The sequence below is a fragment of the Aquarana catesbeiana genome, linkage group LG02, assembly GCF_042186555.1.
Source record: "Aquarana catesbeiana isolate 2022-GZ linkage group LG02, ASM4218655v1, whole genome shotgun sequence".
Taxonomy (NCBI): Eukaryota; Metazoa; Chordata; class Amphibia; order Anura; family Ranidae; genus Aquarana; species Aquarana catesbeiana.
The window spans coordinates 93,573,518-93,600,817 of record NC_133325.1 but is presented as its reverse complement, the minus strand read 5'-3'; the positions used below and the strand labels follow the sequence as shown (position 1 = coordinate 93,600,817).

Below are 27,300 nucleotides of genomic sequence, written 5' to 3'. Positions count from 1 at the left end.
ATTTCCAAGTCTCTGTGACTGATTGACGCTGTGATGTGGGCGGAGCTGTGGGAACGTAGAAAGTCACGCTAAATATGAGTGTAACTTGGTGCAAAGGATGGAGTTCGCCTTTAACCACTTCATTGCTGTACTATAGCTGAAAGACGGCTGCTGCGCGGCTCTCTAGTTCTGGCAGAGTGTCCATGGATGTCCTCCCGCCACCCCCCACGCCCCTCCTGGGACACACATTGGCTGCACTCTGTGACTGCCGTTTTCTTAGGACACAGCTGATCACAGATCGCAGTAAAGGACCAATCATAGCTGATCACATGTAAACAGACTTGCCAGTTCTCGTGCACTGTGCCTGTGTCAGGAAAGGAAAGCCGATAACTAGCAAAACTGTGTCAGCACGTTGTTTACACTGATCATCAGTGCAGCTTATCCATGCGGCCTCCTCAGCACACATTAGTGAAGAAGAAAAATGACTTGTATGTAGGGATGCACTGATATGTCGGCCGCCAAAAATAGGTTTATCAGCGTTTTACCAATAGAAAATGAGGTAACCAATAATGGCCACCGAAAAAGTTGCGATAGTATGGTACGTTTTTCATAGGTCATGCGACTCAGAAACGACATCAAAAACGACATGGGTGCTTTTTGATGTGTTTTTGCCACATTTTCAATGAGGAGGGGTGTTTTTGGTGCAGTTTTTTTCTTATTTTTTTTTTTTTTTCCCCTGACCAAAAATGCAAAGGTGGCAAAAAAAAACCTCACAGGGGTTCTAATCCCTCTTCTCTCTATCCAAAACTGAGAAAAAAAAAAGTTTTGCCTTTAGTTACACTTTAACTGCTTGATGCCCCGCCCACAGTAGATTTTACTGCGGGTGAGTGGAAAAGGCTGGCCGGACAAAGTGCTGTGATTAGACACAGCACGAGTTTGGCAGCTGATTTTAGCCAATGATTTTGGCTGAAGTCAGCTGATCGACTTTGGATAATCGCACAGTGTCCTGTGTTTACACAAAGACAGAACTCTGTGTACTGTGAGCACCAATCTGGCTTTTACTTCTCCCTGCAAAGCAGGGAGAAAAAACAGCCAGGTAGTAAAGTAAAAACACATTACACATTGTTAAGCACACAGCTAACACCTTGATGTTAACCCCTTCCCACCCAGTGTCATTATTGTAGTGTCCGTGTACTGTATTAAAGAGGTTGTAAACCCTATTAAAATAAAAGACAAAGGCATAATGAGCTAGTATGCATCGCATACTAACTCATCATGAAATGCGTTAGAACAAAGCCCTCTCAGCGGCGCCCACACACTGCTGTGACGACTGACATTTTCCCCAGAGTTTCTTCTGGGTTCACGGGCTCTGGTGCTGTGATTGGCTGGAGATGCGATAACGTCACTCCCGCGCATGCGTGTGGGAGCTGCCGGTCACGGCACAGGCCCTGAAGAAACGTCAAGGGTGGCCGTTTCTTCAGATCGCATGCGCCGATGACGTTGGCGTATATTGTATAAGGAGAAAGTTTTGGGACTCTAAATGAAGCATGATAACATGCCTCCATCCCTGGTTCAAGAAAATGGAGAGGAGGTGGGACTTTGCATGAGGCAAATGACAGGCAATAAATGAAAAAAATGAATATTTATTGACATTTATTGTAAACATGACACATTGCGATATTGCTGTAAAAATCATCTCATATATTTACATGTATATAGCATAAATAAACTGCACATGGATATGCATTCACAGAATTGGACACAGCACATTAAAATAGCCAATCTAAACGAGGTAATATTTGCTCCATGAGGTAATGAGCGTCAAGGTTAATATGATATCGTATATCCAGATAATAAAAACATGAATGCATCACATATTGCTCTACGCGTTTCATGGTCACAGCCACTTCCTCAGGAGCGAATGCTTCATGGTATCTGGAAAAAGACATAAATACCAGTTGAAAAAAAGCAAGGGAAAAATAAAGATGGAAAAGGAAAGGATCAGCAGGTCCTTAATTACTTACATGGAATGTAAAAAATATCATCATGTGGTACTAGGAATTGGGACTGCTGGATGAGTGTGTTCCAGGAGCTGAGGTGACTTGATTGGTGCGCAAGGTGGATGCACACAAAATGTCCCCAAAATGTGATGAATTCCCCATAGGTACTGGGTAATAACTTCAGGCGTATCTTTGGAATTAATGAGTTGTAAAAACTTAGATGTATGGACTAATCTAAATAAATATAAATCGTTGTACCATGGAGAATAGAAAGTATAAGGAGAAGTAACCATGTGCAGTGAAAGGGGGAGTGCACAGAGCAGTGAAAACAGATCACTGTGTTAAAGAAACCTAAACAGTGGTGTGTGGAAATGTTGCATGAAAGACCTCATGCAGATTACCAAGAAAAAATGACCAACAAGTGAAAAAATGTGAACCAGAATAAACCCAGCTTGATACCTTGTGTGTGGAGATCATGGTGAAATCCACGTGTGAATTGCGTCATGTAGAAGCCACAGTGAAGGGGCTACGGCAGCGTGTGGTGTTTATGCGTGTGTCCAAAGCACCCGCCAATCGGCCACCAGCGTCACGCTTGCAAGACATGAAGGGGAGGAGCCACCAATCAAACGAGGCAAGAGTATCCGCGATTGGCACCAACCTACTCCAGTGTCTGCAAAGATAGAAACAAGTAGGCTTGGAATTTTTTCCTGGGCATTCCCCAGGCTTTGTTTGTAAAAGATGGAAACCGCATACCCCATGCGGCGCTCAATGATGACACCACATGTGGAGCACATGCGTGGCGCCAATGCAGAGTGGGCAACCTGCCCAGACCCCCACAGTCCTCCACCCCAGGGGGAGAGGGAGGGGCCAAGTGTGCATCGCAGCTCCTGGACAACAGAGAGCAGACAGCCCCAATAGAAACCACATGGGATTGGATAGAAAGGACTGCTCTACAACTGTGAAGCAAAGTACAGAAATTGAACAAAATGGTTCCTGTATGTATAGACCAGGTAAGGCCGATTTAAAACCTACGGGGCTGTAGCAATGCAGCCACTGGTGAAAGCCAGATATCTGTAGGTCAAATGCCTCCATCCCCAGGACATTGTATAAGGAGAAAGATTTGGGACTTTAAATGAAGCATGATAACATGCCTCCATCCCTGGTTCAAGAAAATGGAGAGGAGGTGGGACTTTGCATGAGGCAAATGACAGGCAATAAATGAAAAAATCACGTCGGCGTATATAATATTGTGTAAGTTTAGGAGATCTTTACAGTACCTACAGGTAAGCCTTATAATAGGCTTACCTTTAGGTGCAATTAAAAAGGAAGATTTTACTTGCAGATAGTGTCTGTTAGCACCAGAATGCACGCCACACTATAAGTCGCTGATTCATTTACGCCATTATGGTATAGCTTCTATAGCTGCCTATATTCTAGTGTGTGTGTATATATACCATAGTTTTTGGACTCTAACTTTTGCATAAACCAATTAATATGCATTTATGGGTAATTTTTTTTCCACAGACATAGCAGAATACATTTTGGCATAAATTCTTAAAAAAATTTGAGGTTTTGCTTTTTATTGGATATGTTTTATAACAGAAAGTAGAAAATATTGGGTGTAATTTTTTTTTTTTTTTTTTCAAAGTTTTTGGTCTTTTTTGGGTTTGTATAGCAAAAAATTAAAAAAAAAAAAAATCAGTGGTGATCAAATTGGAGGGGGGACCTTTGTCTGTCACAGACAGTGCTGAGAGAGGAACCCCCCCTTAACCGCTTCACCCGCAGCTGGCTGTCCTGTCAACCTGAGTAGGCTTATGCTGGATTCGGAGGTGTGGTGACAGGGAAGCTGCACAAATGCCCTGGAGGAGCATGGGGATGGCGGCTGCCCTCTCAATGCAGTGCCTGGGGCACATCCCCCCCCCTTAGTTTTGGCCCTTTTAGCGGTGTCCCCAGCCCTCCTCCCTAAAACTTACATGAGTCCTGCTTTCAGTCAAATCATGAGGAGGGGTGGGGCCAAACTGCAACATGCGTCTATAGATGCACAGAGCTTGTCAGTCAAATTATGAGGGTGGGGGGGGGGGGGGGGTCCAAGCCTGGCTCGGGAGCGAGCCCACACCTGTTCCCCTATGGCAAGCAGGTTGCTGTGGGGGCACACAGAAAAGAGGAGGAACTGAGAGAACTACTGAGGGACCCTAGAAGGGGAGGTTCGGGGGTACTTTGTGCAAAACCATTCCACAGAGCAGGTAAGTATAACATGTTACAAATAAACAAAACAAAAAAGTTGAACTCCAGGAAACCTAAGTCTTCCCTTGCAGTGGGTCTGTGCCCTCACTGCAAGGGTTAACTGATTGCAGTGCCACTTACCTGATCCTCCGCTCCTGCAGGCTCTTTTACACTGCTAGACAGGTCCCCACGGCCTCTTCTCCCCTGTGCTCCATAGGTCTAAGTTCCTAAGACGTCATCAAGACAGATGCAGGGACCATAGAAAATAATGTGAGGATGCCAAGAACAGTCCAGTGCCAGAGAATGGGGAGTGAAATGTCAGGAAAGTTAAACTACATTTCTGTCCCCTAGACCTAAGCAGCAGTTAACCCTTGCAATGCAGGTGGAGCCCAACTGCAAAGAAGGATTATTGGGTTTCCCGAATTTGGGCTTTAAAAAAGAAATTTGTAAAGCAGCCTTAAGGCCCCTTTCACACGAACGGACCGTTCAGGTCCGCCTGTCAGTTTTTTAGGCGGACCTGAACGGATGCTCCATGCAGGTCTATGGAGCGACAGATGTCAGCAGTTACCATGTCCGCTGACATCCGATCCGCTAAAATCAGACGTATGGCCCTACGTTTGCATCCATCCTGGCGTATCGGCTGAGATCTGATGAAAACGGACATGCTGTACATTTTCGTCCGATCCCTCCATAGGAATCGGCGGCGCTCTGACAGGCCGGCCCTCCCCGCTCAGTGAGCAGAGACGGACCTGTCATCTGCTGGCTTAGCGGAGATCAACGGAGAGATCTCCTGCTGAGCTGGCAGACAGAGCTGAGCGGATCCGCCTCGTGGGAATGACCATACTTCTGCTTTCAAGAAATATACAGCACACATCTGTAAAGCACTGTGCTAAAACTCTGATCAAATGGAGGGGGAAAGTGGGTAGGTAGCTCAGTCTACTGATCGGTCAGTCACGTTGCCCACCTCTGCTCCCATCATGGAGTGTGTCTCCAGCATTGTGCAGAGAGCATGCAGTGGTATGTGACACACTCCATGCTGCAGACTGAATTCTATGACTGACAAGCAAAATGCTGGAGCAGTGAGTAACACTCCATTCACACAGGTGGCCATTGGTGAATCCACCATCCCTGCCAGCAGCAGTATGGCCATATTTGTGCCATGTATATGGGTGGCACCGCCGCATTATACATGTAAGCACTCATCTGTGCAGTTGCGCTATTAGGGATTCTGACTGAACCAGGTAGAATTGTACGTTATTAATAGGAATTGGGGTCCTTTTACGACAGTCAGGTTCGTCACATGCATTACTACAAGAACATTATAGCACACATTAACTGCTTCAGGCCTGCCTACAGTATATTCACTGCGGACGGGCAGCCCGGCTGTGCCCAATCACGTACATGTACAGTTGTGCTCATAAGTTTACATACCCTGGCAGAATTTGATACATATTCTCTGAAAAATGGTGAAGATATAACACAAAAACATTTCTTTCACTCATGGTTAGTGTTTGGCTGAAGCCATTTATTATCAATCAACTGTGTTTACTCTTTTAAATCATAATCACAACAGAAACTACCCAAATGACCCTGATCAAAAGTTTACATACCCTGGTGGTTTTGGCCTGATAACATGCACACAAGTTGACACAAAGGGGTTTGAATGGCTATTAAAGGTAACCATCCTCACCTGTGATCTGTTTGCTTGTAATTAGTTTGTGTATAAAAAGATCAATGAGTTTCTGGACTCCTGACAGACCCTTGCATCTTTCATCCAGTGCTGCACTGACTTTTCTGGATTCTGAGTCATGGGGAAAGCAAAAGAATTGTCGAGGCATCTGCGGGAAAAGGTAGTTGAACTGTATAAAACAGGGAAGGGATATAAAAAGATATCCAAGGAATTGAGAATGCCAATCAGCAGTGGTCAAACTCTAATCAAGAAGTGGAAAATGAGGGGTTCTGTTAAAACCAAACCATGGTCGGGTAGACCAACTAAAATTTCAGCCACAACTGCAAGGAAATTTGTTTGGCATGCAAAGAAAAACGCACAAATAACTTCAGGTGAAATACAGGACTCTCTGAAAACGTGGTGTGGCTCTTTCAAGATGCACAATAAGGAGGCACTTGAAGAAAGATGGGCTGCATGGTCAAGTCGCCAGAAGAAATCCATTACTACGCAAATGCCACAAAGTATCCCGCTTACAATATGCCAAACGGCACAGAGACAAGCCTCAAACCTTCTGGCACAAAGTCATTTGAAGCGATGAGACCAACATTTTAGCTTTTTGGCCACAACCATAAACACTTCATTTGGAGAGGAGTCAACAAGGCCTATGATGAAAGGTACACCATTCCTACTGTGAAACATGGAGGTGGATCACTGATGTTTTTGGGATGTGTGAGCTACAAAGGCACAAGAAATTTGGTCAAAATTGACCAAGATGAATGCAGTATGTTATCAAAAAATACTGGAGGAACATTTGCATTAATCAGCCAGGAAGCTGCGCATGGGACGTACTTGGACATTCCAACAGGACAATGATCCAAAACACAAGGCCGAGTCAACCTGTCATTGGCTACAGCAGAATAAAGTGAAGGTTCTGGAGTGGCCATCTCAGTTATCTGACCTCAATATCATTGAGCCAATCTCATTGAGATTTCAAACATGCAGTTCATGCAAGACAGCCCGAGAATTTACAGGAACTGGAGGCTTTTTGCCGAGAGGAATGGGCAGCTTTACCATCTGAGCAGATAAAGAGCCTCATCCACAAATGACTTCAAGCTGTCATTGATGTTAAAGGGGCCAATACACTGTATTAAGAACTGGGGTATGTAAACTTTTTGATTAGGGTCATTTGGGTAGTTTCTGTTGTGATTTAAGATTTTTAAAAGAGTAAACACAGTTGATTGATAATAAATGGCTTCAGCCAAACACTAACTATGAGTGAAAGAAAAGTTTTTGTGTCATTATTCTCTGAAAAATGGCCAAGAAATCATAAATTCTGCCAGGGTATGTAAACTTATGAGCACAACTGTACATTATCCGGCATTTCCTGGTATAGTATGCACCCCCTGCCCAATCTGTGCTGTAATTTGGTACAGCACAGATCGGGCAGCAGGTACCAGCCAGTGATTTATGGCTGGAACCTGCTGATTGGGCTGACAGCTCTCTGTACATAGAGCAGTGATGTGGCTTTTTTTCAGCTGCATCTATTAGAAAAAGTAGCACATACTGCACACATTACACATTGTTAGGCACACAGTTAACTGTTTCATTAACCCTAGATGTTAACCCCTTCCCAGCCAGAGTTATTAGTACACTGACGGTATATAGTATTAGCACTGTGTCACTGGTGATGTCAGAGTCAATCGGTTACAACCCAGATTGCCCACTGTACTATCACAGTCCCACTATAAGCTGCTGATCACCACCATTACTAGTATAAAAAAAGTAAAAATGCCAGTGTGTATATACCATAGTTTGGTTTGCGCGAAAGTGTCTACAATCAATATACACTTATTGGGATTTTTTTTTACCAAAGACATGTAGCAGAGTACAATAAATAAAGTAAATCTGTGCTAAAAAGTGCTAAATGTGAAATGTTTAAAGCGGGGTTCCACCCAAATTTTGAACAATATCTGTATGTATTCTCTTCCTTGCCTAGATGCTGACATGCCGTTTAAAAAAAATTTGAATCGCAGTAATTACCTTTTATTTTTCTATTCTTCTTTGCACTTCCTGGTTCTCCTCTCGTGGGAGTAGGCGTGTTTCTAGCCTCTCCCAGACTCCCGGGAGCTAGTCTCAGGCTTCCCAGGATGCCACTGAGCATGTGCGGGAACGAGCGATGAATGCTAGGAGCACAGCATTCACCACATCCAGGCAATAAATGCTTGTGGGCTTCAAATGAAATGATGGAAACCGCCTGCAGTGAATAATGTAAGTTATTCTTTCCGACTAAATCTGACACAGGCGGACATATTACACACAATATGTGAGTATGTAATGCTGAGAAGAAAAGTTTGTGAATTAACTCAAAAAAAAAAAAAAAAAGATAGGTGGACCCCCACTTTAAATAGCTGCTGCGCACTATGCCATGATACCCGACATTAGAGAAACTTTAGAGAAACTCAAATAACATTAATAAGTGATGAAAAATATTAGTGACTCCCACCAAGGAGAAAAAAAACATTTATAAAGTCCAAAATAAGGATTCAAAGCGGTTGATTAAAATGACAGTCCCACATGCCATATTGAGAAATAGAGATGACATGATAGCCAGAGTGTCACCAACCAAGCATACACTGCGCTTACTGGAACATATGTGACCCCCTTTCTAAGAGTGGTCCACATGAACTTTATTTACAATATCAGAGACAGATCAGTGCCCCTGAAAAGTCATATGTGACAATGCATGGGGCGGAGCCACGCACACATGCTACCACGCATGCGTAATCGATTGGCGGACATCTTTGTTTCTGGAGAAAGTATTGCACTTGATGTTTCCATGCTTGTTTGTGATCTGCTTGTGTGTCTTTTTACAGGACACTCTTCACTACTAGGTGATGATTGGCTGCTTTGGGTTAATGTACATAGTTACAGCTGCAGCTCCTTGTTGGTGGATGGGCAGGAAGAGGTCATCTGTGCATGCAGATAGTTGTGTTTCTTGTTTGATGCACTGCTCTCTGATAAAGACTATGCAGCAGTAGAGTATTGTACCAAGTTTTCCATTAATTAATACAGATAGCTTGGATTTTCTGATACCCTTTATTGAGTAACTTAGGTTATTAAAGTTGCAAGCTTTTGGGTTTCCTTGTATTTGTGTGTGGAGGTGGCAGAAGATCTACAGGTACATCTTTCTTTTCTGCAATGAGCAGCACAGTATTGACATCAATAAGGTCTTCGTTGATGGGGCCTCATTCCCATACAAGTCTACAGGGAAGCAACACCTGCTTAAAGGAGGTCAACTGCAGGTCACATGCACCTGTCAAATTCTGAATGACCTCCAAAATCATCTCGAACTAATTCTGTTGGCACAAACCCAAAGCCTGTCAACACAGACCCTAAATCTCACTCCAAATGCTGTGAGACTAGCAGTAAGAGGCACAGTGCCTTAGAAGATCTCACACTGCAGATATACAGTTCAATGGAAGTGCACTTATTTTCAGGAGGAATTAAAGGTAAAAGGTGGGTTTTTCAAGGTACAACTTACATTTTGAGATGTTCCCAGTTTTTCTTTTTACTTAAAATTACTTTTAAGGGAATGCAATTTATATTAGTCATTTGTTTTTAAATGATTTCAGATATGATGAGAAGCAATGAAACACACCGAGATTGTGTCTGATTCCTTTGATTTGTCTCCTGCTATTGAAAACCACAAAGTCATTTCTATCTGTGAGTATTCCATTTTGTTCATCAGCTTATACATTTTTAAAGTGTTATTTAACCCTATTTTTTTTTTTTTTTTTAAATCAATTACAGCAGCTTACCTCAGTACTTGTGTGCTACTTTTTAAAACCTTGCCTTTCTTCTTATTTGAGCCAGTCCAAAAATTGCTGTAGGTTGCTGGTTCTCCAGTGCCTTCCAGAGTCCTATCAAGCCACCCTTACATGTGTGCTCCTGGAAGAGAGACTCCAGGCCAATGCTTTGATGTTGCCGGCACCAACATGCACAAGCAGCCAGGAAGCACTGACGGGGGCATGCATGCGTAGTCTCAAAGAGGGAAAACAGAGGGTCTTTCTCTAAAGTAATGAGTGCATACTTCCCCCCCCAACCAGTAGTTTGGGGAAGCAGCTCACAGGAACCCAGAGATTGTTTCCTTGTGTGATGCAGCCTTGGTATCCTTGTCATAAGGCTGGCTAGTTGTACAGTTGCTGTTTACAACATAAATTCCATGTATTATCGCAAAGCAGTCTTGTAGTGTGAAAATCCACGCTGGTGAGACAACAATATAAAGATATTGGGAGCGATTTAACAAGTCATTTGTGACACAGTTCTGGTGGTGTGTATGTAGCCGGAAGCCTTGCGCCAAAACATTTTTCACTGATAGTACTGACACGTATGACACTTCTACAGCATTACCCTGTTATAAGCACATACCGCCATATTAGTGGAGGCAAATCAGAGCTCTTCTTTGTAAGAGTAAATTGTTGATTATCTCACATGTATAATTATTGTGGTGTACACGTCTTTTTTAAATAATTACTAGTTGTGCCGCCACCATTTTCACCTAGGAAAGAATGAAATCCAGCAGCCTTCTGAGTTACCAATGTCACATCCAGGGAGGCTGCAGGAAGCTTCCCCAAAGCTCAGAAAGAGGCATCCATATCCTCAGGACACTGGCCAGTGCCGCGTCATTAGGAGATGGCTGTAAGAACCTGGAAGCCACGCCTGTCTTTTGATGATGTAAAGCTGCCCATAGATCAGTGGTTCTCAACTCCAGTCCTCAGGACCCACCAACAGGCCAGGTATGCAAGATAGCTGAAATACATCACAGGTGATATCATTTGCTGCTCAGTGATTGCAGTATTCTAGTCTGCATCTCCCCAAGGTAATACTTAAAATCTGGCCTGTTGGTGGGTCCCGAGGACTGGAGTTGAGAACCACTGCCATAGATGAATCCCTTTTTTCATTATTCAGCCAGTAAAAACAAAACAAATGTGTTCCTCTAGTCACACAAGCCTGGAGGATGGAGGAATCCCCCCCCCCCCCCCCCCCCCCCCCCTGCTTCTGTTGGACGGGGTCATCCACACGTCGATCAAAATTTGGCTGCTGATCTGGCTGAATTTTATCCATCTATGGCCAGCATTAATTGGAACCTTAATTGAAAAACAAACAATTGTGGGAAAAAACAGCATTTTTAATGCAGAAAAGACATGCAGTGGGGTTGATTTATCAAAATTGGAGGGTGCAAAATCTGGTGCAGCTGTGCGTGGTAGCCAATCCGCTTCTAACTACAATTTTTTTTTTAATTAAGCTTTGACAAAAACTGGACTCTGGTTTCTATGCAAAGCTGCACCTGATCTTGTACTCTCCAGTTTTAGTAAATCAAACCCAATGCCTCCTCTGCAATAATGGTTCTTACCTGCATATCCACACTGTACACTAAGAATGGGTGGGAGTGACTATATCTCAGCTTGGCCATTTAAGCAGCTGGGTATCGATACACAGGAGCTGCCAAGCTGAGGATGTCGGTAGCCGGTGGGGAGCTCTGGGACATCGAAGTGCTGGGAATAAGGTGAGTCTAGGTCCACTTTAAGGAATGAAGATCGCAGTGCAGGACCCGGTGTTCAGCAGCAGTTCAGAACAAATCCTGGTCATTGAATTGGCCAGCAGGTACTGATGAAGGAACGCCAAGGACAATGAACAGAAGCAAGATACAAGCTTTACAATTTCCAGCATGAAGAATAGCCATTTCTAGCCTGCTCACACTGCCCCCACTGCATCAGCTGTCAGAATGCCGCTGTGTATCGATGGAGCTCTCCACTCCTTGTAAGGCTGGGTTCACGCTTGTGCAAAATGAATGCAGGTTTCCCCCGCATCCTATTCGCATGACAGGAGATTATGACCAATGGAGTTACTTCACACAACTTCGGTCGGCTGCGGAGCGAATTGAATAAAATAAAATATTGAATAAATCCTAAACCAAGTATATATAACCAATATTGAATGTATAAATAATAAATGTTTTTTGTGGTATCCCACAAACGACAAACTTTTTAAAAAGTAGAAGCCATCATACTTTTTAATTATATTTTAATGCTGTTCCTTCTTTTTATTTTTGTGATTGTTTTTGTGATACAGGTTTTTATGTACATTCATGTACAATTGTGTATGCTTATAGTGTTCTTCTTTTGTATTTTTGATATTTCCTGCCACCCCTTTTTTGGGTCATGTGACCATTGGGGTTGATCATGTGTATTAGTCTACACTATTTAAGATGTTTTGTGTCACTTATTTGTTAGCCATGATTAAGGCCTGGCAGCCAAAATGCGTTGGCTTTCTTTTTGACTGCTAATCACATGTATAAAATTATGTTTTAGCTGATTTTCATAGCACCAGCCTTTCTCCTTTTTTGCATGGACTATATGGAGGTTTACAGAGACTTCATAGGCTGAGTGCTGTGTTCTTGAGGCTCACCAGGCATTGCACAGGAGGTAGTAGCTTGGATGCACCTCTTCCTGTGCATCTTTTGTCTCAGTTTCAGGTCCGAATTGAGGCAAAAATTTGGGCCTGATTCGTCCCTGAAACTGAGAACAGGGACGCACCAGACCCCTGCTGTCAGCCGCATCCATTTTTAGTGTGAACTCAGCCTAAGACCCCTTTCACACTGAGGCGCTTTACAGGCGCTACAGCACTAAAAATAGCGCCTGCATAGCACCTGTAAAGCGCCTCTCCTGTCTCTCCAGTGTGAAAGCCGGAGGGCTTTCACACTGGAGCTGTGCTCTGGCAGGATGCTAAAAGTATTGCAAGCAGCATCCTTGGAGCGGTGTATACACCGCTCCTAAACCGCTCCTGCCCATTGAACTGAATGGGCACTGCTGCAGAACCGCCGGCAAAGAGCCACTGCACTTTGCAGGTCGTTGTAACCCTTTTTTGGCCGCTAGCGGGGGTTAAAACTGCTAGCGGCCGAAACCCCCGCAAAAACGACGGTAAAGCGCCCATAAAAATAGTGGTGCTTTACCACCGACGGCCCCGACGCTCCAGTGTGAAAGGGGTCTAAGGGTGTCGTGGTATAACCTAAACTTTTTACAATGGTAATAGCAACAAGCGAACCTCCAAAAACAAATTCTGAAATGGTAAAAATAATAAATTATCTGTGCAATGGATATTTCTAGAAGTACTGGCATGGTTGCATATACGATTAGATCTTATTGAACTAATCATTAAATGATGCAGAAAACCAATAAATAAAAGGCTTACCATAGGAGTCACATTCTTGTATACATAGGTGTATTTAAATGATCACTAAAACCATTTAGAGTGCAGTGTATATTATAATGACAAAAGTACAGCTAAAGTGCACTGCATTACAAAGAAATCATAGTATTATATATGTAAACCTTCTGTGTAAAAGTTAATAAATGTATCCCCAATTAAATACTCATATAAGAACAGAAATATATTAAATATGTCTTAATCCCCAGTGATATAATAAACATATATTGCATAAGCTGTGCATTAAATTATTATAAAACAGAAATCCAACAATGTAAATATATCTGGATGCAGTGAAACGGTCCAAACACAGAGGGTACAAATCAGTATGATAAATCTCACTTGCACCAGTCTTGTGCTCCAAATGAAGACCAAATCCTGCACTTCCCTATCGTAAACTGTATAAATTATTTATATATAAATTCATTCCAAAAAAAAAAAAAACAATGTCCACTAGATGGTGCTTATGGTACAGTACATCCGTAAAGTAATCCCACGCTTCAATTTTTCCACATTTTGTTATGTTACAGCCTTATTCAGAAATGGACTGAATTAATTATTTTCCTCAAAATTCTACAAACAATACCCCATAATGGCAAACATGAAAAAAGTTTGTTTGAAATCTTTGCAAATTTATTAAAAATAAAAAAATTGAAAATAATCCCATGTACATAAGTATTCCCAGCATTTGCTCAATACTTTGTTAAATCACCTTTGGCACCAATTAGAACCTCAAGTCTTTTTGAGTATGATGCTACAAGCTTGTCACACCAATTGTTGGGCAGTTTCTCCCATTCTTCTTTGCAGGGCCTCTCAAGAATTTTGATGAAAATAATTATCTATTTTGGATTAAGGCTGTGACATAACAAATTCTGGAAAAAGTGAATACTTTCCGGATGCACTGTATATAAAACCACATAAAACCCTTCATCCAACCATACTTTAACAATTTGACACAAACTGATACTTAGGGGTTAATTCACTAATGCCCCGTACACACGGTCGGACTTTGTTCGGACATTCCGACAACAAAATCCTAGGATTTTTTCCGACGGATGTTGGCTCAAACCTGTCTTGCATACACACGGTCACACAAAGTTGTCGGAAAATCCGATCGTTCTAAATGCGGTGACGTAAAACACGTACGTCGGGACTATAAACAGGGCAGTGGCCAATAGCTTTAATCTCTTTATTTATTATGAGCATGCGTGGCACTTTGTCCGTCGGATTTGTGTACACACGATCGGAATTTCCGACAACGGATTTTGTTGTCGGAAAATTTTATATCCTGCTCTCAAACTTTGTGTGTCGGAAAATCCGATGGAAAATGTATGATGGAGCCTACACACGGTCGGAATTTCCGACAACAAGGTCCTATCACACATTTTCCGTCGGAAAGTCCGACCGTGTGTACGGGGCATAAGAGGTAAAATATTGCATGAGGTAAATCGGTTGTGAAAGTTCAATTCACTAAGAATTTACAGTTAAATACCGAATGCGGGATTTGATCGCTTTAATGGTAATTACCACATTAGTTAATGCAGCAATTTATCGCGTTGAGCTGGTTGCTAAGGAGTAGGCCAGGAAGCCGGCCACCGCGTTTTTAACCAATGACTCCTCAGCTGTCAGCGGGCTTCATAGCTGATTTGTAAAAAAAAAACAGTTAAAAAGTATGACCTTTTGGGTCTGGTATGGATTTTAAGGGGAACCCAATGCCAATATAAAAAAAAGGCATGGGGTCCCCCCCCCAAATCCATACCAGACCCTTATCCGGGCATGCAGGTCAGGGGGGGCGAGCAAGCCACTTTTGTGGTAAGTGGGTATGGGTACGATGTATCTGATACTCCTTCACATAGGAGGGTCTGGGATTTGGGGGGGCCCCCTTCTTAAAGAGGACTTCCAGATTTTGATTAGCCCCTTGTTTGCAGACCCCCATAATCACTGGCCATGGTTGTGGGGATCAGGTCTTTGTCCATATCAACATGGGGACAAGGTACTTTGGGGGGGCAGAAATCCAGTGTGCTGGTAACTTCCTTTGCACTGAGCTGAAGTCTTGAGCAATGGGCTTATTTACTAAATCTGGGGAAGCTCTGTATAGAAACCAGCTTCCAGGTTTTATTGTTAAAGCTTAATTGAACAAGCTGAAGTTAGAAGTTGATTGGCTACCATGCACAGCTGTACCAGATTTTGCACTGTGGAGTGCATATTACCCCCTCCCCCCATCTCCATTCCCATGTTATAGTTATAAGGAAAGGGGAAAGTGTTTGTAGTCCAAAGTGACTGGCAGAATTAGCAGGTTAAAAATAGAGCGGGAACAAAAGCTTGAAAACAGAAATCTTATGCGACCACCACATCCAAGGTTTGGCAAGCATCTTTGTTTTTGGATTAAAGTGGATGTTAACCCTCACATATGCCCAGTGAAGTGAACAGCCTCAGATGATACAACAGGGATGAAACAAATCTCCCTACATAAGTTTCACATGTATATCTGCTGTCTTCACCTTTTATATACTGTTTAGAAAGTGCACATCGTGTTAGAATTTTCTCCTACTGTTCAACCAATGGGTGTGGATTCTTGGCATACACTGTGTGACAGCTTATTGAAGGAAAGATACACACCCCCTCTCCACATAGGCAGAGGAAGGAAGAAATGTGCAAAGCTGTGCTGTGAATAGACCAGCTCTCTGCTAATCTATTTATAGCAACCTCCCTGACACAAATTTCAGGCTGGTTTTATCTCGGTTGTCGGAGAGCTTGTCAGAAGTTATGATGCTGATAATAGAAGAACCGAGCAGCAGAAAGACACAGGACTTAGGGCTTTGGTGAGAGATAAGTAAACATTACAGATGTCCCCAGATCAAATTTCATGAATCGGGTTTATGTCAACTTTCACTACTTACGGACCACCCGCCGCCGTTATACGTCGGCTGTTTGATGTTGAAGATAGCTGCCATAACCCCGGGCGGTCCGCTTTCAGATAAAAGTCATCTCTGTGGCGGATTCGCTGCGAGATCACTTTTATCGGCGGCAGGAGAGGTGTCTCTGTTGCTTATCAGTAGCGGCGAAGACTATCGGGTCCTTTCCTCTGCTAGGCATGGAGTCGAGTGAGGTTAAGAGAGCCCCAACTTGGCTCCATACCATTGGATGATGTAAGCGATGTCAAATGTCACTTCCACCCAATGGTCTTAAAGGGGAAATTGATACCCAACATGTCACGCTTCAAAATTGCGACAAACTTTTACCCTTAAAAATCTCCATAGGCGACATTTTAAAAATTCTACAGGTTGCATGTTTTGATTTACAGAGGAGGTCTAGGACTATAATTTCTCTCGCTTTACCGATCGCGGCAATACCTCGCATGTGTGGTTTGAACACCGTTTTCATATGCGGGCGCTGATCACGTATGCGTTCGCTTCTGCGCGCAAACTCGCCTTTAAAACAATTTTTTTTCTTATTTATTTTACCTTTTTTTATTTTTTATTTTTACACTGTTTTTTTTAAAAAAAAAGTTTCACTTTTATTGCTATTACAAGGAATATAAACATCCTTTGTAATAGAAAAAAAACACCTCTGATCTCATATTTACACTAAAATGCAATTAAAAAAAAAAAAAAAATGTCCCTTTTAAGAGCTATGGGCGGAAGTGACGTCGCTTTCGCCCTGCAATGTCATGGAGACGGGTGGGGGCCATCTTCCCCTCACTCGTCTCCATGCCCAGCCAGTAGAAGGACCTGATCGCCTCTGCCGCTTAGGGCACTGGAGCGCGGCGGGAGGGGGAGGCCATCTCCCGCCGCCGATAAAAGTGATCTCGTGGCGAATCCGCCGCAGAGACCACTTTTATCTTGAAGCGGACCGACGGCCGAACAAGAGGATAACGGGGTTTTGGCAGCTAGCTGCTGCCATAACAACAGTATGCTCCTTCAAAGTATGGACGTATATTGGAGTGCAGCGGTCCGGGAGTGGTTAAAGTGTACTTTTTCCCAAAAAAAAGTGCTTGTAAGACGCAGCGAAAATACGTTGTGACCTAACGTATTGCAACGACCGCCACTTTATTCTCTAGGGTGGCTGGGGAAAGTGTGTGTGTGTGTGTGTGTATATGTATGTATGTGTATGTGTGTGTGTGTGTGTGTGTGTGTGTGTATGTGTGTATATGTGTATATATATATATATATATATATATATATATATATATATATATATATATATATATATATATATATATATAGATATATCTCTATCTCCATACCCTTCATACACTAACCATGAGTCAAAGAAATGTTTTTGTGTTATCATTCACATTTTCTGAAAAATGGACAAGAAATCATAAATTCTGCCAGGGTGTGTAAACTTATGAGCACAACTGTGTGTAATATAAATATAAAATTGTGTCTAGATAGAGAGATATATATATCTATCTAATATCTCTATCTCTTTAATAGATTGTTTGTTTGGGGGTTCTATGTAATTTTCTAGCAAAAAAAATGATTTTAACTTGTAAACAAGTTTGAAAAATAGGCCTGGTCCTTAAGTGGTTAAGATACAATTTAGGATCTGGCACTTCCATGCTGCTTTGCTGTGTGCTGCTGTTCTTTCCTGTGTGCAGCTCCCTAAGTGATCTAATACTGTATTCTCTGCATATATTCATCTTATCTAACCTCAGTACACAACTAACATATTTTTAAATGTTATTTTGTGGCTTGGTTTTATTGCAGGTGAAGCAAAAACATTCTGGGAAGATCAGCAATCACAAGGTAACGTTGAGATATTATTTGAAAAAGTTGAGAAGAAACTTCGGCTGCTGTGCCAAAAAATCAAAGATGGGTCAGCAACAGACAAAGGTAAGTTGACAAATAATTTCTGGCAAATATCTGAGCCATTCATTTTTACTTTTATTGTGCTTGAATTGGTATTTCTTTTCTAGATTTTAATAATGCACTCGCAGGACCCTTTTTTAAAATTATACACTGGAAGAGGCAGTCTTCAGATGCTTTTCCCAAAGGCATTCCTTGTGGGGCACACTTAAAAAAAATCTTTTGGATAGAAGACTCCCTCTGGTAGCTTTTGTATTTATGATCTCCACTCTTGTCCCATCTCATCCCCATCTGGCCCCTATCAGATAAAGTTATGTTTGTCCATCATCTGACCCCAGCTCTGCACTCTCTCAATGCCCCACCTTTCCTCTGTCCTATGATATTCGTGCTGTGCCCACACTAGAGCTCTCTGAGATCTGTGGCCAGATTAGGCTAACATATGTACCCTGTTTCCCCGAAAATAAGACCTAGCGTGATTGTCAGTGATGGCTGCAAAATAAGCCCTACCCCCCAAATAAGCCCTAGTTAAAGTCCTTGTAGGTCTTATTTTCAGGGTAGGGCTTATTTTCGGGGAAACAGGGTAGGGCTTATTTGAGGGGTAGGGCTTATATTGCAGCCATCACTGACAATCACGCTAGGTCTTATTTTCGGGGAAACAGGGTAGGTATCGGGGGGGCTTGAGCAGTAGTAGTTTTTGTAATCACAGTTAACAGAGCTATATTACACTGCAATTTATAAAAAAAAAGGATTACCTCTTTGTTGTGATGTGTAGGGGTCAGTGGGTTCCCTTAAAGTGGTTCCAAACCCACCCTCTGTATACTTATCTGAGTCCTATCTCACCGTACCAGTTTGCAGCGGCTCTATCCTCTCCCTCTACTCACAGAGGTAGGAGCCATGAGAACAGGTTGCAGGGTTTAGCCATAGTTTGTGTGTCAATACACACACACACACACACACACACACACACACACACACACACACACACACACACACACACACACACACACACACACACACACACACACACACACACACACACACACACACACACACACACAGCCTGGCTTAGGATTGCTCTGAGGGAGGAACATACTAAAGTCAACAAAGATAAGACCGGTTGTAGTATCAGCACATACTCATACACAGGGTTCTGTGCTGGGACCAATCCTTTTTCGCTTGTTCATAAACGACCTGGAAGATGAGGTAAATAGTTTGATCTCTGTATTTGCGGACAATACTAAGCTAAGCAGGGCAATAACTTCTCCGCAGGATGTGGAAACCTTGCAAGAAGATCTGAACAAATGATTGGGGTGGGCAACTACATGGCAAATGAGGTTTAATGTAGAAAAATGTAAAATGCATTTGGGTGGTAAAAATACGAATGCAATTTATAGACTGGGGGGAGAACCTCTGGGGGAATCTAGGATGAAAAAGGACCCTGGGGGTCCTAGTAGATGATAGGCTCAGCAATGGCATGCAATGCCAAGCTGCTGCAAGCAAAGCAAGCAGAATATTGGCATGCATTTAGAAAGGGATCAACTCCAGAGATAAAACGATAATTCTCCCGCTCTACAAGACTCTGGTCCGGCCTCACCTGGAGTATGCTGTCCAGTTCCGGGCACCAGGTCTCAGGAAGGATGTACTGAAAATGGAGCAAGTACAGAGAAGGGCAACAAAGCTAATAAAGGGTCTGGAGGATATTTAGTTATGAAGAAAGGTTGCAAGCACTGAACTTCTCTCTGGAGAAGAGACGCTTGAGAGGGGATATGATTTCAACTTACAAATACCATACTGGTGACCCCACAATAGGGGTATAACTTTTTTGCGGAAGGGAGTTTAACCGCTTGCCACCCGCCCACGTCATATGATGGCTGGGCGGCGCGGCTCTCGTTCTGACGGCCCTCCAGAACGACCGATGTCGCGCGCCTGTGGGGGCGCGCATCGCGGCAAACGGTGGTGTCAGACTGACACACCGATCTCGGTAAAGAGCCTCTGACGTAGGCTCATTACCACGTGATCAGCCGTGTCCAATCACGGTGTAAACAGGAAGAGACGTTGATCGGCTATTCCTCACTCGCGTCTGACAGACGCGAGTAGAGTAGAGGAGAGTGGATCGGCTGCTCTCCTGACAGGGGGGTCTGTGCTGATTGTTTATCAGCACAGCCCCCCTTTGGATGCCCACCCGGGACCACCAGATATGCCACCCTAGACCACCAGGGAAATGCCAATCAGTGCCCAGGCAGCTGCCAATCGGTGCCCATCCCCAATGCCTGCCAGTGCCATCAGTGATGCCTATCAATGCCATCTATCAGTCCCACCCATAAGTACCCATCAGTGCAGCCTTTCAGTGCCCACCAGTGCCACCCATGAGTACCCATCAGTACCGCCTATAAATGCATATCAGTGCCGCCTACCAGTGCCCATCGTCAGTGCCACCTCATCGGTGCTGCCTTATCAGTGGACATCAGTGAAGGAGAAAACTTTTTTTTTTATTTTATAACAGAAACAAAAGAAACTGTTTTTTTCTTTTCAAAATTTTAGGTCTTTTTTTTTTATTTGTTTAGCAAAAATAAAAACTACCACCAAAAATACCACCAAAAGAAAGCTCTATTCGTGGGAACAAAATTATAAAAATTCTGTTTGGGTACAGTGTAGCATGACCACGCAATTGTCATTTAAACAGCGACAGCGCTGAATGCTGAAAATTGGCTTGAACAGGAAGGGGGTGTAAGTGCCCTGTATTGAATTAGTTAACAAGGCATGTGGCCACTCATTAAAATTAGAAGAAAAGAGGTTTAAACTTAAAGTACGTAGAGGGTTCTTTACTGTAAGAGCGGCAAGGATGTGGAATTCCCTTCCACATGCGGTGGTCTCAGCGGGGGAGCATCGATAGTTTCAAAAAAACTATTAGATAAGCACCTGAACAACCACAACATACAGGGATATACAATGTAATCCTGACATATAATCACACACATAGGTTGGACTTGATGGACTTGTGTCTTTTTTTTCAACCTCACCTACTATGTAACTATATTTTATAGCTTTGCTTTCCTAAGGTTAAAAGAGAAAAAAAAAAAAAATCTGTATTTGCTGCTATGTTGCAGCATCGGTCTGATGCTGTAGCTGTCCCACATCCACTTTAGGACCGGCAGCAGCCCGCTCTCAGCTGACTCTGGATTACAGGAGAGCAAAAGTAAGTGTTTTGTGACCCAGAAAGGAAGAATGACCAAAAAAAGCTTTGGCCAGACTTTTCTTTTAATATTAGTTGTGTGAACATGAGCAGTCCAAGATCTTGTGATTTATGCTACATGTAAGAGTATCATTATCCCATCTCTGCACAATTGACTACTTGGATCTGGCAGTGACATCATGTGGTGATTAGAAGTTTCACAGCTGCCATCTAGGGATTACTAGAGCTGTGACACGAAGAAAGAGATCAATAATGAACTTTAAAACAGTATTTTTGCATAGACACTGTTAGTTGGGATAGCAAGAAGAGTGGTTTGGGTCACTTTAAATATATATTATTAATTTATGATCATTTCCTGGAATGAAGCAACTATTAAAAACATTTTAACATAAAAATTAGCAATTATGTTTAGTGGTGCTTCAAGTCTGCCTTTTGTGCTTCATCAGCCATCCTCATTGTGGCTGATCAACCACCCAGTTGGATAGTTCTGCAGCTCATCACTAAAGATCATTTCAACTGTCAGTAAAGGTGGCATTGTGACTGCCACAGTAAATGGTGCATTCTTCCCACTGTTCCCTGATGAATTGATTTTAGCAGTGGTTCCTTGAGCCCAAAAAATGATTATCTGGGATACATATATTGAGAGAGGCTGCTACAGACAATAGTGACTTTTTTTTTTCTTTCTTTTTAGAATATACAAGTGCCTTCCTGTTGGTGAATGACAATTTACTAGATCAAGCACCTTATGACTGCAGTAAGTAAGCATTTCTAAGGACACATTTGCATTGCAGCAACTGTGTCAAAGTGGATTAATAGCCTAGCACTACAGTCTGCTTTAAATCTGAGATTCATAATGCTGCACCTAAGCCTGATTTTATTTTCTTTAGCATGGTTCCTTTTCTTAGATGTCTAATTCTGTGTTAGACAGTAGCCTAACAAATAAGCAGGTGCCAGATAATGCATACCTGGATAAACCTTGCAAAAAAGATAACATGTTGGGATGGAAATTTGGAATATGCCCTGCTGACTTGTTCCTAATTTCCCCAAAGCATGCCATCGTTGTTCTTCACTTTTAAAAACCTTTGGGCTTGTCTGCACTTGCATATTCATTGTAGGATGATACAGCTGGTTCCTCCAGGTGCCTGCACACGTTTAGTTACTATCCAGAGCACCTCCCGGGACAATCCTTTATGCTAGTGGGAAACACGCCTTGTATGGTCACACTGTCATCTGCCCTCCTCAGCTCCTTTATAGACCTCTAAATGTGATTGGTTATAGAAGGCTGCCTACACGCTGCAGTGTTTACAGAGAAGGATCTTTAGTAATTTTAATTGCTTCTCTGCCTTTTGGTGTAGTATCTGTTCTTACCATTTTCGTAGGCGGAGCAGTATGTTAATTAGGGGCGTGTCTGGCCTTTTGAAGTAATTGTAGTGCGGTGAAAATGGGCGTGGCTTAAAGTATGCTAAATATTTGGCATGGATCAAAGGGTGTGTGGCTAAATAGTATTTACCTTTTAGGGGGGGTAGCGGGTGGGGAGGGAAAAGAGAGGGGGGATAAACACAGTGGTAGGATTCGGTTACTCACATAGCCTCCCTGTTGCAGTTCAACAGAATCAACCATTGGCATCTATCCAACCCCTCCAGACTTTGTCATACTTCGCTGGGCATTGTCTACTCTGATAGGTGAGTCTGTAGAATGGGAGTACCTTATGGAAAGGCATCAGGACTCTTTCGTGGGTGGTTCCACCGATTTCCATCTAAGGAGGATTTCCCTCCTGGCATAAAACAGGGAGAAGGTCAAGCAAAGTTTTAGTGTATCTGTCTCACTGCACCTCCTCCAGGTGGCTAAGTAGAAGGGTCAGGGGGTCGAGCGGAATCGGTAACCCACACACTTCAGTCAAAGTGTCAGCAACCACCTGCCAGTAAGGTTGAAGTTCAGGGCACGACCAGACCATGTGCCAAAATGATCCTACCTCCAATTTACATCTAACGCATAACGGGTCTTGGTGGGGAAAGAAACGGGCCAGTCTCTGTGGTGTGTAATAGACGCTGTGGAGAAATTTGAGTTATATAAACCTGTCTTTTGCCGCTATCATAGAGGGAATGTAAGTAGCAAAACAGGCTTCCCACACCTCATCAAGGGCTGGCATATCCACCTTCCATTTGTCCAAATATTGGGTCAGTTTAATGTCCTGTGCTACCGCAGATATATGTATAGGGAAGAAAGGGGCCTACCCATGGTACTAGAAGTCAAGAGACGCTCCACGGAGTCTGATTCCCAGGTTAGGATTTCTGGGAATTGAGCCCCAAAGGCGTGTTTTAACTGCCAGTATCTAACTCACAGGATTTAGGAAATTGAGTATAGGGCCCTCAGCTCGGGGAATGTCATGAGTTTAACATCTTTGGTAATGTGTTTCATGGTCAGGATCCCTTTCCGTGCCCACAAGGAGGGGTCCAGCAAGGTGTGGAAAAGGGAAGCATTGGATTGCTCCATAATGGGATGTGGGGGGAGATATGAAAGGGCTTCCTGTAGAATACTCTACATTCCTGCCAGACCCTTACTGTAGTCCGGATAGGAGTGGTCATAGAGAGACAGGCCTGTCTTCCTCGGAAGACAAGGTTGCTGACTGCAGCATAGGATCCCAATGTGGCCGCCTCTAGGGTGACTGCCGGATTCTGTCTGGGTTGGGAGAACCACCAGCGGACAGTGACAAGAATGGCGGCCCAATAATAAATCTGAAAGTTGGGCAGTGCCAGCCCTCCACCCGAAAGGGGGAGGTAGAGGATACCTTTTGCCACCCTGGGGGGTTTCCCGGCCCAAATAAAGGCTATCAGCAGTCCCTCCAAGCGCTTGAAAAAGCACTTGGGAAGATGGTTCAGGGTATTTCTAAAAAAAAAAAAAATAGAGGAATTTGGGTAAAAACACCATTTTTAGTAGATTGACCCTACCTACTGGGGTAAGAGGGAGAGTGCGCCAAGCATTGCATTTAGTGGTAACCTATTCCTTTAGGGGGTGCAGATTCTGAGTCACATATTCTGTTATCTTATTAGTAACCTTAATCCCTAGATATTTAATTTCCTCGACCCACTGGAGCTGCATCTGTGTTTCAGGATAGGTGGGCAGAGAGTGGAGAGGGAAAAGCACCGACTTGTCCCAATTAATGCGTATCCTGGAGAGTTCACTAAACTGATCAAATAAGGATAGAGCTCTGCGGAGAGACATGGATGCGTCTGCTAAATAAAGCAGGGCATCATCCGCATACAGGGAGAGTTTTTCCTCAATGATCCCTACCTGTATGCCCCTTACTTCTCTGTCTGCTCTAATGAGGGCAGCCAGGGGTTCCATCGCCAGGGCAAAAAGCCCCGGAGAAAGAGGACATCCCTGCCAGAATAATCTAGTAAGATCATCAATGTGGTGTTGTGAAATCTCAGGTCCCCTAGCACTCTGGAGGCGCGGAGGACCTCATCGCGGTCGCGGAAGTTTAGCATACGGAGGATGAAAGTTCTGGGGGGGGGGGGGGGCGGCTTTGGTGGGACCCGGTGGGCTCTCTCCATAGTGTATTGGAAGGAGGTTGCGGAGCATGTCTTCAATAAAGCCCGTCGGGCCCCCCACCCTCAGCCCCCTCAGGCAGGCCAATGATTCAGAGTTTTTCCTCCTGTCTCTATTTTCAGCGTCCTCCTATATTCAAGTACTTTCACCTTAGTCTGGAGGGTTCGGAGGGCCGCCAAGTGCTCCATGACCTCATCCTCTGTCTGCCCGATCCTCTGTTCGGTCTCCGTGACCCTGGAATGGAGTTTATCCAGGTCTTGGCTTATCAGGCCCACATCCAGTTGCACCACCTCAATCTTGGCGGTGAGGGTCGACTGGCAAGTGGCTATCGCCGCCATTACCTCCGCCAGCCAGGGCGGCCTGGATTCAGTTGATCCATGCTGGAGGTCTGGGATGCCACGTGCGAGCACCGCCTGGAGCATGACTCCACGAGCGGAGAGAGTCGGCGGCGGAGCCTCCACCTGCAGGGGGAATTTAAGCCTTTAGGTCCACATTTAGGCTGTTATGTACATTATATTGATATTTATTACTGGTAATTACAGTATATAACTGTCGTGTTTGAAATCAAAGGTCCCCATCCCACATACATACATACATACATACATACATACATACATACATACACACTATGGCTGATTTAAACAGCAGCCAATTAACCCTCCAACATGTTTTTGGAGTCTGGGTGGACATCACAGTACCCGGAGGAAACCTACACATGCACAGGGAGAACATGTCCATTCCATGCTGGAAGTGTCCTGGCTAAGACTTCTGCAGGGCTGAAGTGAAACCCACTAAGACACTTTGCTGCCCATCTTTTTCTTCAGTTTTATATAACAGTCATCTGATGTCTTTTTTTCAGATATGTGAAATTGAAATTTACATCATAGTTCTTATTATAGACATCACTGGCACATTTTTTAACTCTATTTTTTTCCTTTAAACCGATGTGTTTATAGTGAATTGCCACATAAGACCGAGTACTGTACTCTGAGAGAGACAGAGTTTGAAAGTGTGTATGTAAATCCTAACTATGGACTTCTTTTTATATTCTTTCTTTTGGTCTATTAAATATACTGTAAATTGAATGCCCTTTGTTACTTCTGTTTACTAAGTGCAAAAACATTACCTATTCTGCTAGAAATCAGGTAAACTAGTACTTACCTGTACACTCTGCCTCTGCTGTTATTAGTTAGGATTTTTCCCAGCCATCTCTGATTTGCCCCCATGTTAAAAATGAGAGGGAAAGGTCATCTGTAGTCCTGTCCTAGGGTGACACTGCTGCTTCTCTAGATACAGAAAACTGAGTAACCAATGTCACCCTAGGACAGGAAGTGGTGCAGCCAAGATCATGTTAAAATAAAAAAATAAAAAAAGGGTTTGGGGGGAGCTTGCAGAAAAAGAAAAATGAATGTGACCACCACACCTGAGGACTGGTAAGCAATATACACTTTAATGCTGAAGGAAAGTCGAGCAGGGGAAATGTGTTATAATAAAAACAGCATAGCAACTCAAAGTGGTAACACAGTTTATACCTATTTGTTTTTATTCATACAGATGAAAATACTTCAGTTGAACTGCCAAAAGATGAGGATCAATTGCCAGAAATATGGTAAGCATTATCAGCCCACTTTATATCTGAACTGCAAGTGTGAATTTAAGTTTAAAAGGAAGTCTGCGATATTTACCTTGGTCCTACAGTGGTCCAGTACCCCTTCCTGGCATCTTCTCATCTTCTTCCGGGTGGTGGGCTGCAGCCGGTTTCCTTGGCCAGCATGAGATGACATCACTTCTGTGCATGTGCAGGAGTTCAGTTTTCCCAGCACACAGGATTTGTGTTGAATGTAAACTGAGCTGTGCTTGCGCAGCTCAATATATATTTGGGGGAAGACTGCAAGCAGGCGGGTAGGTGTATTTTATTGCAGAAGAGACATTGTATCTTTCTTCTGCAATAAAGAGCCTGTCTGTTTGCAGTCTCTAAAGATGAGACTTTAGTCCTGCTTTAACTAAGGATTGCATACTTGGTAACTTTGTTATTAAAATATTGCCATTTAGGCCCAAGGTAGGACTCTAAAACTTGGTGCACACCAGCCTTTCTCAACCTTTTTACTTCAGGGGAACACTTGAAATAATGTTTAGATCCCAGGGAATCCCTGCTGAAATTAATTCTTTGGTGGTCAATGGAAAGAATGCTCCCCTTACAGTGGTTGTCAGAATGCCACGCTTACAAACAAGTAAAAAGTTCATAGGTGTGATGCTGTTGGCTCTGCTGACTGTTGTTGGACCCAAAAATATGCAAGCACCATCAGATGGAAGGTCAACCAGCCCAAGGAACCCCCGGCCACCTCTGGGGAACTCTTTGATCACATAGAACCCTGTTTGAGAATGGCTGGCATACACTCTATATTTTGGAGGGATGTGCAGGCATAATTTGACTGCCCACAGACATCCTGTTTCAGCCAGCTTGCACCTAGATATTACCTACAAGAAGCAAGGGAGGTGCCCTGCTGAAATTTCAAGCTCTGGTTTATCATTACACATACACTAGCAATCCTGAAAGGGTCAGACGACAGTGCCTGCATATGTCCTATCAATATTAGAATGTCAACCACT

The 27,300-nt window shown here is 43.3% G+C and overlaps 1 protein-coding gene across 4 annotated transcripts in view; it reads left to right on the top strand.

Annotated features, from left to right (window-relative positions):
- The window catches only part of SETDB2 (SET domain bifurcated histone lysine methyltransferase 2), an 86,294-nt gene that overhangs the window by 880 nt on the left and 58,114 nt on the right, over window positions 1-27,300 (top strand). For all 4 annotated transcript variants that reach the window (XM_073613219.1, XM_073613220.1, XM_073613218.1 and 1 more), the window contains exons 2-5: window positions 9,504-9,594; window positions 17,850-17,975; window positions 21,833-21,895; window positions 26,245-26,299. In XM_073613219.1, coding sequence (XP_073469320.1) covers window positions 9,519-9,594; window positions 17,850-17,975; window positions 21,833-21,895; window positions 26,245-26,299 — 320 coding nt within the window. In that variant the 5' untranslated portion in view covers window positions 9,504-9,518. The remainder of the gene's footprint in view (window positions 1-9,503; window positions 9,595-17,849; window positions 17,976-21,832; window positions 21,896-26,244; window positions 26,300-27,300) is intronic.